Source organism: Lutzomyia longipalpis, chromosome 4, assembly GCF_024334085.1.
Source record: "Lutzomyia longipalpis isolate SR_M1_2022 chromosome 4, ASM2433408v1".
In the NCBI taxonomy this organism is placed as follows: domain Eukaryota; kingdom Metazoa; phylum Arthropoda; class Insecta; order Diptera; family Psychodidae; genus Lutzomyia; species Lutzomyia longipalpis.
The window spans coordinates 4,100,194-4,117,061 of NC_074710.1; the positions used below are offsets into that span (position 1 = coordinate 4,100,194).

Genomic DNA, 16,868 nt, shown 5'->3' on the forward strand with positions numbered 1-16,868 from the left:
ATTTGTTTTATGTCTGTTTCAAGTGCATCTATAAAATGTTTAGGATGATTTTTTTTGTAAATGTGATTTTTTTTTTAAATTCAAAACTAGCTTAAGTCGACGTCAATTAGATTTTTTGGACATATCAATATATTCTTAAATGTATCAAACATGAAACATTGAACCAGGCGGTCTTTAAGGTTTTAATATAATGTTTCACGAATGATACAATTAAAGTGAAAGGGTAAATTTTAACAATTATACGATTGCTTCGTAACTTGCCACATTTTCCCCTTTTATTCATTATAGGTAAAGATGTCTTTATTGATTTTCCGAAAAATATTATTGATCTTATGGACATTTTATTAATACACTGACTACCTGAAACATAAAACGTAATACATAAAACATAGTAAAATTCTCAAATTCTTCGTATGGCTACATTAAAGAACTCAATTCTGCTTAAAAATGTAATGAAGATGAATGAAACTTCAGATAAAAATTAGAGCAACTTTTTTTTTGGGGCTTTTTTAAACTTTTTCTGTTAGAAATTTAAAATTCGGTGATTGCATTTGAAAGGTTAAAGTTCCTTCTATGTGAAGAAAATTCTCAGGTGGAAGACTTTCTAAGCATCATGATTGACAAAACTTTCATATTTCTCAATGAAAATTAGGGCACATTAACTGATGTTTTAATTACAACATTTCAAATATTGTCTTAAGGATAAATACATGATTTTTTTTAGAATATTAATTCAATTGTATAATTTTTTTTGTCAGAATAAAGTAATTTCTTGAAAATTCATCAATTTTTCGTAGTGAAAATTCAATGAAAAAGGTACTAGAATTGCTCTACTTCAACTCATGGTGAAAAGAAACCTCTAAAATAAATGATTTTTCAAGGAAATCCCGCGTTCAAAAATCATCGTGGTACAATCTCAAATGCCGCAATAAGTTGGCAATAGTCGAATTGTTGGGGCATCTTAAGGTTACAATCGCCATATATAAGAAAATTGCTAAATATCTTCATTGTCTTCGCAGGTGGCAATTGAGGAAATGGGAATCTTGCGGAGATTTTTCTGCAAACTCTGTGGGTATTCAAAAATCCATTTTATTTAACAAAAAAAAAACCACTTTGTTGCATAAGAAATGTGAAAATTATGGGCGATCTGTGCGTCGTGCCTAATGATCCAACGAAAAGAGCATCAGCAACACTTAATGGTCAATCAGCATATTTATTGGTCAAGTGCTTTCTTGAGTTATTTTTCCAATATTAATTCCTTTGTTTTTGAAAAGAAAGAAAAATGATTGAAAAAAAATCAGTCGAAATGCGGATTTGAACGCAATTTTTCCTGCTTTTGAGTTTATTCAACTCACCAACTTTCAGGGCGCGTATTGAGTGAGTTTTGTGCGCAGAAAAACAAAGTCAAAAAGATAATTCAAAATAATAATAAAGAAAAAAAATTTATCAGACTTTTAATTGCTTCTACTTTATGTTAATTTTTTTGCGTGTACCGCTGTGGGTGATGTGTGGGGACAGCATAGGGCGCCATAAGGCAAAAATTTGGTATATGTTTGAAAAGAAAATAAAAAACACAAAACATGAAATAAAATGTTTTAATAAACTGAAAATTGCTCGAATGAAAGTGAAAAAAATGAGATGAATTTTGGAAAGTTGAAATGAACTGCGCGCAACACTCATAGCATCATTATAATGTTGTTTGGCCACTTTTATCGATCACGATGAAGATGATGGTGATCATGACAAGATGCATAATGAGCACGACAGTGATCATGAATCTCGGAGGGAAGTACAAATGGGCATTTCGTGCGAAGACATTGCACTTGAGACATGCCACAATCGCTGAGGGAAAATAATGTCATTTGCAGACACGATAGCAATGAGTTGAAAATTCAAGAGTTTTGCAAATGGGAAGGTTAGATACCATTTATTATGCTATATAACTTAATCAATTTCCTCACGATTGAATGAGGAGAGAAAAAAGAGAAAGGACGGAAAAGCCAAGAGATGAACATGAAAATGGCATGATAGGAAAAAAAAATCCATTAGGCAGCATTTGGATTTTGCAATAAATAGAGTAAAAAAGGTAGATGAAGATAGTACAAAAAAAACATTATAGGTGCTTATTCAATTTAGAATGTTTTCAATGGGAGTGTCGCATGAATGTTTCACTTGTGACCCTTTCATAAGTGAAACATCTTATTTTTCAGAGACATATTAATTTGATTGCTTTTTCAGTTTAACCCTTCGTATATTGTGACCAAAACACTTACGCCCCATAGTAATGACCGACCCCATAGAATTTTTCGCAAAAAAAAACAGATTCTTTCAGTCAAATGAGCTTTAACCCTTTAGCGTCCAACGTGAAACATAAAAACATTGAAACATGCGCTCTTTTAACGCGATTTTTATTCTATGAATTTTTTTAGAGGACTTTTCTCAGTCAGAACGTCTTTTTTGGCCCCTTATGCGTGAATTTGATGCATTTGTAACATGGAAAAACAATTACATTCATAAATAATTAAAAAAATAAAACGTTTCTCGTTTGGGTCAGCGTATGACCCAAAAAACGTGAAAGGGTTAAATGGATTTTTTTGATGATATTTGCAATTATTTCTTAGGGGTTAGAAACGTCTAGAAAGAGACAAAGAGTGACAAAGCTAAGAGAAATAGGAATTTTGACCGTTACACCAATTTTTGAATTCTCTTTTCTTACATTTTTGTGAATAAGTTTTTTTTAGATTTTTTAGATTTATTTATTTATTCCATCTTCGCACTATCATTGCGGCTGCCGCCGACTTACCACTACCGATCTCAACGGGAAAACGGCAGAAAACCCGTATCACAGATCGTATATGCCATTTTTTTTTCCTTCTTTTTTTAAAAATACAAATCCATATATTTACAATAATTTCTTAGTTTTATAACAACTATATATACATATATATAACTTATAGCTGTGATTCTTTCGAAGAAAAGAATAGCACAGCTTCTGTGTACTTATACATACTTACCCATTCAATTTAAAATGTTTTCAACTGGAATATCACTTTAATTTCATTTGTGTTTTAACCCTTTCAAAGGTGAAACATTTTTTTTCTGAATTTTTAATTAATTTAATTGCTTTTTCAAATAAGAAATATCATTTTGTTTGAATGTCCTTTGAAAGCATCCATACAAAAGAAAAGCGATAAAAAGATCGAATTGAAACACGAAAGGATTAAACTTATACTTCATCGTCTTCCGGCTAAAATTTACGAGGGGTGTTTATCTGGCGAATCTTTCGATATTTTTGGCGAATAATCCTAAGATGCGAAGATTTTCATTCAGATAAACACCCCTTGAAAAGGCTAAAATTAATTTTGAAAGAGCAACTGCTTTATGGTAGTTTTTATTTAAAATAAAAATAAGGTACAAAAAATAGGTAATCGTAAAATGAACAATGATTTGATATTATATCTAACTACAAATTAAGTTTAGAAGTACTTTATGCATTTTAATTTATCTTATATAATCGTAAAACAATACAAATTAGCATCGAAAATTGTTTTAGACCATCGCTAATTAAAGATGATTTTAAAAAAAAGTTATATTTTAATATTACATGGTAGTCAGAAATTTTCTCTATAGAGGATTTTAATTTGTGGCAGTATAATGTTATTAATTCCTTTTTTTTAAACTGTTACATTTATTTGACATTTAGTTTCTAACGCTTTACGTTTATACGAATGGACGTAGAATGTTTTTTTTTACATTCTATTCAAACGGTTAATCCACTTATAATATTATGTACATAATATCATGTTTATTTTAACATTTGACAATTATTTTCCAGCGTTTGACATTAACATTCATTTTAATGTTTTACGTTTATTTTATAATGTTTGACATTTATTGGTAGTACAATGATATTCATTTCTTTTTTAAACTTTTTCATTCATTTGACATATATTTTCCAAAGCTTTACGTTTACATATACGTATGTATATATGGACGTTTAATTTTTTTTTGTATACATACTTCCTATTTGAACGCTTACGCTTACGCACTTACAATATTATGTAATAGTATCATGCTTATTTTATCATTTGACAATTATTTTCGACCGTTTGACATTTATTTTAAAGTTTGACGTTTATTTTAAGATGTTTGACGATTATTAGACGTTTATTGGCAGTACAATGATTTCATTTCTTTTTTTTTTTTAACTTTTACATTCATTTGACATTTATTATATTATTTGATTTTCTTCTAACGTTCAAGATTTATCTTTATCGTTCAAAAATGTCATTTTTGTAGTTCTTTCGTGAAATAGTTGAGTTAACACTATACTAATATTTAAAAGGAAATCAACATGCTATGCAGCTATTGTTGTATCTTTTACTCGGGTTGATACTGACGGAAATTTTAATGTTTTGATGATTTAGGATAAATCCTTTCGAATTGCGTCAGCCAAGGGACGGTAGGTCAACGGTAGGCTGACGCAATTCGGAAGGATTTATCCTAAATCATCAAAACGTTGTATCTTTTAGTTAGCTTTGTCATAAATGTTGTGTAAGCTGGAATACTTATTGATATTTTGCGATTCTCTACCTAAATTAATCTACCTCTTCTAAATTAATTAAAAATTTTGTAGAAAATGACATACCAAGAAAAGAATATTTTGAGTACGTAAATAAAAAAAATGAAATTTATCTCGTTCATTTCACCAGCTTTTGATTCAGATTCATTCTGTGATCTCTTTGTGATCAACTGGAGTGTCTTTTGATCTTTAATTTTCATTTCATACCATTTTGATTGACACAAATTCGTGAAGAGGCTTTTGCAACGATAGAAAACAATCTGTTCAAATACACAGAAGAGAGCAAATTGTCCAAATGTACTTAAATAGATTACCCAGTAGATAGAATGATTTGAAAATTCTAACATGACGTATAAATTAAATAAGAGAATCACTACACTATTTAGTAATTGAAAGAAGAAAAGAAAGTTAAAAACATCACAAAAATCGTTCAGTTTTGAAAGAATATGAATGTGAAGTGTAACGATGAGTCGAAGATGATTTTCAGCCGTTGAAATATCTGAGCTTTCATTGAGCATTCTCATTAAGTCACTCAAAATGTTTAAAGCTCCAATTAAGTAGGTTCCAATGAAGACGATTGTGCAATCAGCTATGAATATATTGTAGTAGTTGTAAGAGAATGAGAGAGGTCCTGCCAAACGATGAATAATTGTGTAATTTTCATCAACAAATGGGACTTTGAAGGGAGGTTCTTCATTTACGATGCTTAAGATGCTGACAATTAACAGCATTAAAAGGTTGGACATACAAAAGAATCTGTAAATTAAAAGAAGAAAATGTACTGGTAAGCTGACCAAGCTTACGAGAGCTGTGTTTCTTTCAGTGTACCAATTTTGTGAGAGCAAACTAGAACGCGAATTAATTTAAATACGCGCAAAGTCGGGAAAAGTTGAAAAGTCATACCCTAAGAAATGTTTGGATGGCCATATCTCGGGAACGGCTCCATAGATTTTCGAGTTTGAGCTATCGTTGGAAAGGTCTTAACCTCAACTATAACATATTAAAATATGAAGTAAATCAATAACGGCATTTTCGAATTATTCGAGTTCGAAATTTTTGAAAATTTTGATTTTGACTTTATCGCCTCTCGCGGTCATTTCTCGAAGTTGCAATGCTCTAGACATTTGTAGGGTTTCACGAAACCTTTCATTTGTGCTTGAGTTGATCAAAATTGGACTTTTAGAACCCGAAATATGACATGTCAAAGTTGGAACTCAATATTTTCAAAATGGCGACATGATTTTTAAATTTTTTTTTATAAATAGATGTTATAGTAGGCTATAATATATCAAAAAATGAAGCGAATCGATAATGGCGTTTTCGAGATATTCATCGAAAACTCATCGAAAATTTTGTTTTTGATTTTTGGCCCCCTAGCGGTCACTTTTGAAACTTCGGATGTTCTATAGAGTTGTAGAGTTTGTTGAGAGCTTTCATTTGAGCCCGGGTTGATCAAAATCGGTCAAGCCGTTTTCGAGTTTCGGTCGATTTTCGATGAAAAATTGTGGCGGCCATATTGACTAAACGGCTTAACCGATTTTCGAAAATGAGGTATCGTTGGAAAGATAATGATGTCCCCTACAACATATAAAAATTTCAGATTTTTTAAAGCTATTACAGGGACTGAAATATAGCGAAAACAAAATTTTGAGGTTATTCAAAATGGCGGACGGAAGGGAGGGGGGGGGTGGATTTGACATCATAATCGGATGTCTTCCAGTCGATATTTAAACTTTGCCGTTTACCGCAAGTCTCTATCTATTACCGTTCTCTCGCAATTTAGCATTATACTACGGACGGACGGACGGCCGGAAAAAAATTTTTTTGGCGCATACGTTTTTTTGAATGTGGGGACCCTAATTCGTGCTCATCCCAAGTTTGAGCCCGATCTGATGACTTTCGATTTTGCGCGGTACACAAAAGCTGTGTCTGAAAGAAACACAGCTAAAAGCACTTTTTATAGACTTTTTACTTCTTCAATGTTTTATTCGAAATTTGTCACTTATATACATACCTTAGAATGAAATTCACAATTTTATGAATTTTTCCGAGATTCTTATTAAAAATGTTGGAAATTGTATTATTTTCGTGCACTTGGTGTAATTCATGGAACAATATAAAGATTCTATCAATCTTTTTAATATTGAGAAAGATTGATAAAATTTTCACTAGTACCTGCGAGAATCCAATGATACTGAGCATTGTAAAGGCAACATTAAGTGTCTTTTCATCGTTAGAGTACATTTTTGTAGCCCAAATTAGTAGTATAATTACTTCCATAAATATAGAAATGGGCACAAGTAATTTTTGGTACTTTTCAAATAATTCATCAGAGAAAATCACAAATGAAAATTTGCGGTAAGTTTTGAGCTTTGCCGCGGTTTTTCCAAACTCTTCGCGCGTCAATTCAATGGACATCTTCAGCACAAATTAATTCTTCTCTGCACAATAAATTTTTCACTGAACAACTATTAGTTTATGTCTTTATGCAAAGAGTTTCCTTAAACGACTGACGACACATATTTTCTGGTGCATGAAAGCTCCTGGTTAGCCAAAGGAAATAATTTTTTTTCTCTATTAAATTCTTAATGAGCTTTCTCGTGTAAGATATAGAGAAAGAAATCTCATGCAAAAGATTATTTTCTTATAATTTTATGAAGCCTGAAAATGACAAGTGTTTATAATTAGTAGGGAAACATTTTTTAATTTAGTGCAAGTCCACATCTTCGTAAGAGATGGATAGAGGGGGTTAATACGAGTTGCAAGCGCTATATGGGATTCCGCCCCAACCGCCCTTTATAGCGTCCCCACAGAAAAATTAATTTTTCCCCATTTTCTACCTGTTGAAGGGTCAGATAATGGGATTTGTATTTTAAATTTTTTTCGGGGTACCCCTTTTATAGCTTAAAATGGAGTTTGCTCACACGTGATTGGGGGCTTCGGTTGACTGGCCAATGAATACTCTCGCGTATTAAAAACGCGAGAGTAGTACATCCGATTGATCGTTGATGTGAACTTGCACTGTAATTACAACGATTCCATTTGAGCTTATTTAATTTCAAAACATTTTCCTTTGCAATGCATATTATAAATTACCGTAAAATGGGGTGAATAGAATCAGTTTTCTAGTTTGAGTAACTAAAAAACAATTTGAGCTAGACCTATGAAATAAAAGCAAAATTATGGGTCTTCCCTTCTACTTTAAGGATACTATTTCACTTTTTCACCGCATGGTGCTCCTTTTCGTTAATTAAAAAAAATAGTCCTGATTCTATTCACCCCAACCTTGGGGTGAATCGGATCGCCTATTTTATTTGCGATTTTTACGTGGAATATCACTAATTATTGTAAGAAAAATCATTTTTAGATAATTTCAATGTAATTTTAACTAGCTTAGCCAGGCTCAGAACAAATTAATGACCCTTATAATCGCTTAAGGACCAATAAAACGTTATTGTCCCATAGCTTGTTTTTGAAAATGACTAATTTTGACAAGTTAATTATTTATTTAGCCAGAAATAATGCAGAACTAAGTTTTATTGGCAACTGAACATTTTTAAATCACAAAAGGACATCCTTGCTTGTACATCTTGCTTACATCTTATATCTTATCTCATTTTTTAACACTAGTCAAAAAATCATTTTAGAAGCCCCTCGAAATATGCAAATTAGTGATCCTATTCACCCCAAATTTTTAAATTAATTGACATGAAATCAAAAAAGCGCAACTAATCTCTTTTCTTGAATAAAAAGAGCGTTGAATGGCAGTAGAATTATACTTTTAGAACTTATGTATTTTTCAGACAAGTAAAGTTTTATGGATCAACCTATTTAGAGTAAAATACAGCAATTTTACTTACTCTTAGTCTAATGTTTCTTTCGGTGGTATGATTTCAAAATTTAAAAACATATTTTGGTCAAAATTTGCGATCAAAGATTTTCCGAGATTGCTGATTCTATTCACCCCAGTGATCCTATACACCCCATTTTACGATAAGTAAAACTTACGGGCTGTGATTTTTTCTTTGTCAATGTAATGTGAAGTTGGCTGAAAATTGGGGATGGGCAAATTTTGAGGAAAGACTTACTCGTGGAGTTAGTTTGCCTCCATAGGATTGAGCAATAAAATGCACGCTGTGCACACACGAAAGAATTATCAGTTTGGAGTGCAAAGTAGAAATATTTTTTTCCATGAATATCTCAATAAATAAAATAAACACGAAAATAGATATATCTTGTGGACATAACCATCATCTTTCCTACGTATATAGCTAATTGAATATTCAGTGAATTTTTTTCCTCCATCGAAGAGATTATTTCCGATTCCGGCTTTTTTTTCTCCCCACCATGCTGTGCAATCGCATGCCAGGTGAAAAATATTTTCTTTGTGGCTCTTTTTTGCCATTTAGTGGTGACGCGGGAGATTACACAAATTTCATAAGCACCCATCTTCAGTGCAGAAAACCCACACGTGAAAATGAGATTGGAAAAAAGAGGAATAGCAGTACGCACTACCTACAAAAAATTAATCATTTTCACTTGCATTGTTAACCTTTCGAAAAAGTTTCACCTGAAAAATTAACCAATCGAGATCAGTGCAGAAAAAATTACCAATGGTGGTACTTCTTGTATATTTTAGTGGGTCATTTGGGATGAAATGAGTTTTTTGGAATTATATTTAGATTTGTAAGGATAATTAGTTTTTTTGTATAATAACGACATGCTGCAATGATGCATAAATAGCAAGAGGAATAAGCTTCTGAAGCATATGTGTATTGGAATTGTTTGTGCAATAGATTATGAATTACAAAAAGAATTATTGTTAAATGCCCTGCATCGCTTACCTATAATGCGTATGACGCGCTAAAAATATGCTTTTGAAGCATATGAGTTGTGTATTAGATATTCAGATACATTTGTCATGAATAAATTTCCGTTGAATATTAGACTAATAACTACCTTATGTCCAGAAGATAAGTTTGTAAAGCAGCACTATGCAGCATTTCGTCAATTCCATGTAAGAGTATGATAACTCAATAAAAATTACATATTACTTGCAATACTTTCACAATATACGCTCATGAAGCATATGTATGTCAAAGCATTTGGCTTATTTCATGGAAGAATATTTAATTATTAAATCATACAATACTTTTTTTTTGAGATAGGAAGCGTATGAAGCATATTTATGTGTAGAGCAATAGAGCATATTTATGTATAGAGCAATACATCAATTCCATGTAAAAGTATTCTATCTACATAAAAACTAATACAAGTTTACAATTACAGTCGACTACGCACAATAGGACCAACCCAATTTCCATGAGATAGAAAGATAAACGTATGAAGCATATGTATGTTTGTATATGGAGCAATACGTCAATTCCATGTTAAAGTAGTCTATCTACATAAAACATATGTACATATTATTAGCAGTTATTTTCATGTGATCCGTAGATTAATCCACACATGAAGCATAAGCGTGATGAAACATTTTAAGAAAAAAAGTTCTAGTCGAAATGACCTAAGAAAGCCAGAGGTCATTGGGTAAAATACCTGCAAATAACAAATTGCAAACATTTCATCTGTGTTGACCCAAAGAAAGTGTTTGCGTCAGTTGATTAAATTTGAGTAGGGCAAAAAATTCGTTATTGAAGAAATTAACACTCTGCAGGTATTTTAATGCATCACACACATCTTTCACTCTCACTTGCTGCGTGTACGAGTGATGTGATAAAGTAAGGTGGTGGGAAGCATATGTCGTGATTTGTTTATGTACAAATTAAAAGCAACCACACCTGAGGATTAAAAGGTATTTAGTTGTGTTGTGGCAAAAATAGCATGGGATTGCTGATATCATGCCTTTCAAATCTCACTTTAAAATTGCAACGAAAAAGACCTCTCTGCGCGAAACTGCATTCACTTTTACACATTTCATTGTGCGAAACTCTTTCAAGATCAAACCATTAAATGCAACCAACGCTGTTTTCTTATAGTAAATATGTTACAGTCAATACAGCAGAAATTCATAGATACTAAAAATCGTATTTAAATCCTAAAATAGAGGCTTGAACCATCACCCATAGTGATCGCTCTGTACACCAAACACTTCATCCATGTCAATTATAAACAGGATCTTGTGACTTTTCTTACTTTAAAAAGTCACCTTTTATGCCTCTCTTGGCAATATGTACCTACATGATATCTTGTGACGCATACGCGAGAATGTGCGCGAGAAAGACAAAATGCCAAGGTAAAATTTTCTCCAATTAGCGTTTTTTTAATCAGTGATTTCTTTTAAAATGCTCACACTCAAGGAAATAATTACAGAGTCACCGTCGGGGTGATAAAAAAGAGCATTCATCCACTCTAAATTGTGAATGTGGCACATTTTAATGGAAGAAATGTGCAATTTTTTGTTTAATTTTTTTTTACAACAATCTCTGGTTGATTTTGATCTGTTTGAGTAGTGCGACAACTCAAGGACTTTATTCATTTTAATGCTGTCATGATGTTTTTGAGAGATATTCTTGAATGTCTGGGGAAATGGGAAAAATAAGCCTACAAAACTATAAAATAAAATGAACATAGAAAAATAAATAAATTTTTAAACCTATGAAGCATACGCTTCATGTCGTCTTATCCCGTGGAAACTATTATAACTGACGTAATTCCAGTTTAGCTAAATTTCATTTACATGCCAACACTCCATAAATATTGTATTGTTTTTTAATTATCCACTATTGATAAAGATTAACCTAGAAATGCTTTACTTTTTGAGATTTATCTTAATCCATGCTTCGAGCTCCCATTGAAGGTTTTACTTCGCAATTTTGAACGAGAAACATTGACGAAAATACTTTAATCTTGCATCTTTTGGAAAGAAAAATTAAAGAGGTTATCTTCTGAAGCTTATGCTTATTCATAAGATTAGCTTATGAAGCGTATGCTTCATGGAATAAGTAGTGTATGGCTAGTCTTTTGAGGTAGATCCCAGTGAAGAATAAATCATTTTTTTTATCATTTATTCAATCTTTTCTAATCATATAGAATATTTTCATAAAAAAATGCCTTAAGTGCTCTAAAATGAATAAAGTCCTTCTGCTATATGAATAAAAAATTTTCTTTATAATTGAGACTAAGAAATAAATAGAATTTAGTGTCAAAGTCGAAACCACAAATTATTATCCATTCAATTGACTCCACAATGAATTTTCCAGCCATTCCGTTATGCTTCACTGCCAATTGGAAATCAAAGAAGATATCGCAAATATTTCCTACATTGCCAATATAATGTATTTTTCATGATTTCCTAATTCCCGCGAATTGCCGAGATTTTTTATTCACGCACAAGGAATTCAAGTTAAAGAAAAATCTCTTGCTGAAAGAATTCCTTCCAACGATCTTTAACAGTTCCTCGTGCAAATTAGAAAATTAGAAATTTTCACATTGAAAAGAAAGGTGTGGAGGATGATAATTGACTCTGACACTGTGTCATCATCACTTTCATGTCTAATTAGCACTGCAATGTACTTCCCATGTGCCGAACATTGATTTGTGTGCATTGTGAGTCAGTTGAGAGGAGAGAGAGAGAGAGGTTATCTAAACATTGGATTAATTAATAAAACAATTACGCGGGAGGTAAAAGAAGTTGAAGGAGAGAGTAAAAAATCAACACTGGAGGTGAATGGAGGACAGAAGTTGATTCATAAGTATGTATGTACGAACAGTACATGCAATAAGTATATAAATACAGTAGATGCTCAAAAAATAGCAGAAATAAAATCAAAATCAATTTCAAAGTATAAATTTTAATTTTTTTTTAATTTTGATGGCTTTAAATTTTAGCCATTTTAGCAAATAAATTTGAAATTTCATTAAGTGAATCTTATAGGTTTTAAACTTTACATAAATTTCTCAAATTTTGAGCGTTAGTGACAGAATATTAGAATATTTTAATGACTGAAATAAATGAATTTTAAATTTAAATAAATGTACTTTAGATTTCAATGAAAAATTTCTAAATTCCAGTGACTAAATGGTCCTAATATAAGATATGAAAGATAGAATTTTAAACGTGTCACTAAATTTAAAATTTCTGTAATTGAATTCATAATTTTTATGAAGAAATTTTATATTTTAGTTTTAAAATCTAAATTTAAACTTGTTTTTAAATGTAGGTATACTGTTTGAATATTATTTCATTTCAACACACTTGAACTTTAAATTTCAGTACTTAAACTTTATTATTTCATGGACTTAACCCTTTGGGGGATTTTGCTAGCCAAAGTTGCCAATTAGACTTTTTTCAATCGTCACAGAATTAAAGTCTATTTAACATTTCGTGGTAAATTAGACATCTGTGTATTGGAAAGTTTCAAAAGTCGAAAGAAAACTTGGAAAATTATTTTCTTTTGAGAGAAAATAAAAGTCAAACTTTTGAGGTTAGAAACCTGGATCCTCCAAGTGTTAAAGATATTCTTATACTTTAAATTTCAATAAAATATTATGAAATTTTAAATCTAATTAAATTTAATTTTTTAATGAATAAGTTACCTAATATTATAAATATTTCAGTGATTTAATTTACATTTCTGACTTTTTTTAATTCAGTGAAACTTTCCAACATTTTAGGAAACTTTTATTTTGTTGAAAACAAAATCGATTTTAGGAGCGAAATATTTAGAATAAAAAATATCTGCGTTAATTTTTTTATGTAACTAAAATTTTAGCCCGGATAAGCTCAGAAAGTTGAAATTTTCAATAAAAATGTGCACGTTTGAATAATGTGCAATTTTTCTCCCTTATTCACTCATTTACTACATTTAGTAAACTCAGAATCCTTTCTGTTTCTACAAATTTCGAATATTTCAGAGATAAATGAAGAGTTTTAAGAATTTTTTCGACTTAAAATTCAATTTTTTTTTAAACAATTTGTGCACATTGGGCCTAATTCAGCGACCAAGAAACCCTTGAAATTCGCTTGAAATTTCAGTACAAAATTTGAAGATTTCAAGGGTTTCTTGGTCGTTGAATTAGGCCCATTATTCACATTATTCACCTAGTCTAATTTCAAAATTGTTTAAAAAAATTGAATTTTAAGTCGAAAAAATTCTTAAAACTCTTCGATTTATCTCTGAAATATTCGAAATTTGTAGAAACAGAAAGGATTCTGAGTTTACTAAATGTAGTAAATGAGTGAATAAGGGAGAAAAATTGCACATTATTCAATACCTAAATCAAGTTTTTATTAAAGTTCTTGTAAAGTTTTTTAAACATTAAATGTTTCTAATCATAGTTAGAGGCTTTCAAAAGTTCTTTCAATTTTTTAATGCAATATTTTCTTCTTAATCTTGTTACTTAATTTTGCACATCATTCCCCTTTCCCTATTTAGGGCCATTGAAATTTTGAATTATTTCTCTGAAAAATTCATTAATAAGGGAAACTCTCAGTGAAACTTTTAGGAAAATTTCGAACATTCCAAATCCAACTAGAAAAAAAATGAATCACTTTCAAACAAGGCAAAACAAAATTATTAAAATAAAAAAGCTTTTTCTGCTCCTAAAATTTCCACCATGTACTGTAAATGAATGCTCAAAGAGTGGCGTTGAATTTTTTTTCCTACTGCATTTTTACTTTTATTTTCTTCGTGCCTCTTTTGAGTTTTTTTTTTGCAGCAATGCAGAAAAAGCACGTGCTAATAAATTTTCCACTGCACTTCCTCCCTTTTCTCCGTGCCCGAATGATTTTCCGGTGGCTCTGTGAGACAAATATTTTTCCACCTTTTCCTCACCTCTTTATGCTGCGCGCGTGTGGCACCCACAATGTGCAACTTTATGCAATTTAATTTCACTCTCGCGGATATCAAGAGTGACTACATGAATTTTCTTTTTTTTTTCTTTTCTTGCATAGAGCTTTGTGATTGCGCATTGGAGCCATGGAATATGTAACAGTGGTATCGGTGGACAATGGAGCCACACCGGGTGATTGCACCGTGAGTTGTGGTGACCAAATGGGGGTTTTGGCTGAGTCAAAGTCTCCAGATTCGCAATTTATAACAGTTCTGGCAATTGGAGATTCTGCGCCGGGTGCTGGTCAGGTGGTTGAGCATGTTGTGGTGTACCGGCTACCGGGTGAACGATTGGGGTTTGGGCTGAAATTCCAGGGTGGCACGAAGAGCAATGAGAAGATTCAGCGACTCTTCATTCAATCCTGCGCCCCTGATAGCCCAGCATCGCGTGCCACAGCTTCCTGGGGCTTCCTGCGGGAAGGGGATGAAATTCTCGAAATTGATGGGGTTTCCGTGACCCGAATGACACGCATTGAGTGCGTGAGATGCCTCAAGGAGAGCAATGTGGCCATTAAGCTTGTTGTCCGTAACGGTGAGGGGCGTCCAGCTGATGTTGTGGACACCCATAGTGAGGGAAGGACAAACACACGACCCCCAAAACCACCCCCAGTACCTCCCAGGAAGCTAAGTAAACGTCGTGTGGAGCCCACAGAACAACCGCCCGCGACACAGTCAACAAGGGAACAACAGAGGCACTCCCTGAGGGCGGAAAATGGTTTCACACCACCACCGGATGCCGAATTCTACCTCAATCTCTTCTCCGAGGAGAATGACAGCAATTTCCGCGGATCAGAGTCCGATGACACGGGCAGCACCATCTCCACCGTGATTGACAAGTACAAGGATGTGGATCAGATCTCTGTGAATTCCAGCAAATCCGTCGAATTGGCAAAGGTGCTGAAGCCATTTCAGCTCCTCGAGAAGGAATTCAACGTGGAAAATACGGGAAAGCTCGAGGAGTGTTTGCTGAGGTTGCAGCCACCAGTTAATTTTCAGGATGAGCAGGTTAGTGGACATTTTTCCAGCAACCGCCAATTTTTAAATTCAAAAATATAAATCTATTTAAACAATTCTTTTTAATGAGGAAAAGAAAAAAGGCAAAATTTTAAAATTAATTCCCTTCCGGATAATATGTGGCTTTGTGGGTATAGCAGAGTAATGGATTGTAGTCCTGATCACGCACAATTGCCCCAATAAGGACCTCCTCATCTGTTGGCATATCCTTGAGAGCATATTCACTCAAGATCTCATATTTTCCTGGCTCTAATGGGGGGCAACCTTTTTCAAACTTTGAACAAATATTATTATTCTTGCTGAAGAAATTGATTTCGCCGTTGCTTTTGATGTAAAATGTTGTGTAAGGAAGAGCCGTTACGGGTTTATCTTGAACAACAACAAAAAATCAAGAAAAGTGTCTTTATCGGGATTTAAGTATGTATACCTAAAGATCATTTTCTTACCAATTTGTAGGGTAAAACGCATTGTTGCTGTTTGATCAGGACGAATTTTACACGGTGATCCATTTGGGCATTCATCAGTAGTAAGGTCCAGAGGAAGGGGGATTCCAGGACCTAAGGAAAAAGAATTAACGGTTTTATTGAACGGAAGCTATTCTTGAGACTCTTAAAAAATCATTGAAATACCCCAATAAGAAAAGAAAAATGTTAAAGAAGCTAAAAATACTCGAGAAAAGCATTTTTTACTGGAATCAATTTTACAAAAATAAATCTGAATTTTTTATTTTTTTAAACGAAACATTGCAAAATACACCCCCTTGTAATTAATTTTGACGAAGTGATAAAAAAATTATTTTTACATTTTAATTTTCAATCTAATCACAGATTGATTCTTTGAAAAGTCGTGGGACATCTAAAGAACTTTAGTCATTTTGTAGCTCCCATAAATATTGATTTTTAAGGTTATAAATTAGACGAAATGAAAAAGAAAGATTTTGTCTGAACTACGTAAACCACGCCCCCATTGTAACTTCTTATGCATTTTGGTGCGTAAAATATAAGCTAAAATTTTTTATTGATGCTGATTTAGAATTTAAAATTAAAATAAAGTCAATTAAAGCATTGAAGCATATGCTTTTGACCATTGAAATTAACACTTTTCCGACCCTTTCTTATTTTGAATATTTTTGAGGTTAAATTTATTCAAATTGCTCAAAAATCGATACCATAAATCCTTATCAGTTTATGCATAAAAAGAACGATATAAACTACATTTTTGTTTTAGATCAGAGAATCCAAAATTAATTTGAATGGAACACTTTTGACTATTCTTTTAGGGAGCTATCATACTTAAGCTCTAAGGACTTGTTGCTTAAGATTCATGTGAAAAAAAAAACGAGAAAAAACAGCGTTATTGTCTCTCTCGTACTCATGTAGAGATTATGATGCTTTAGCACTTGGAGCTTAAGTATGATAGCC

The 16,868-nt window shown here is 32.3% G+C and overlaps 1 protein-coding gene across 1 annotated transcript in view; it reads left to right on the plus strand.

Annotated features, from left to right (window-relative positions):
- Positions 1–16,868, plus strand: part of LOC129795444 (uncharacterized) — a 112,967-nt gene that overhangs the window by 9,839 nt on the left and 86,260 nt on the right. The window contains exon 2 of the mRNA XM_055836722.1: positions 14,496–15,438. Within this exon, the coding sequence (XP_055692697.1) occupies positions 14,521–15,438 (918 nt within the window). The 5' untranslated portion in view covers positions 14,496–14,520. The remainder of the gene's footprint in view (positions 1–14,495; positions 15,439–16,868) is intronic.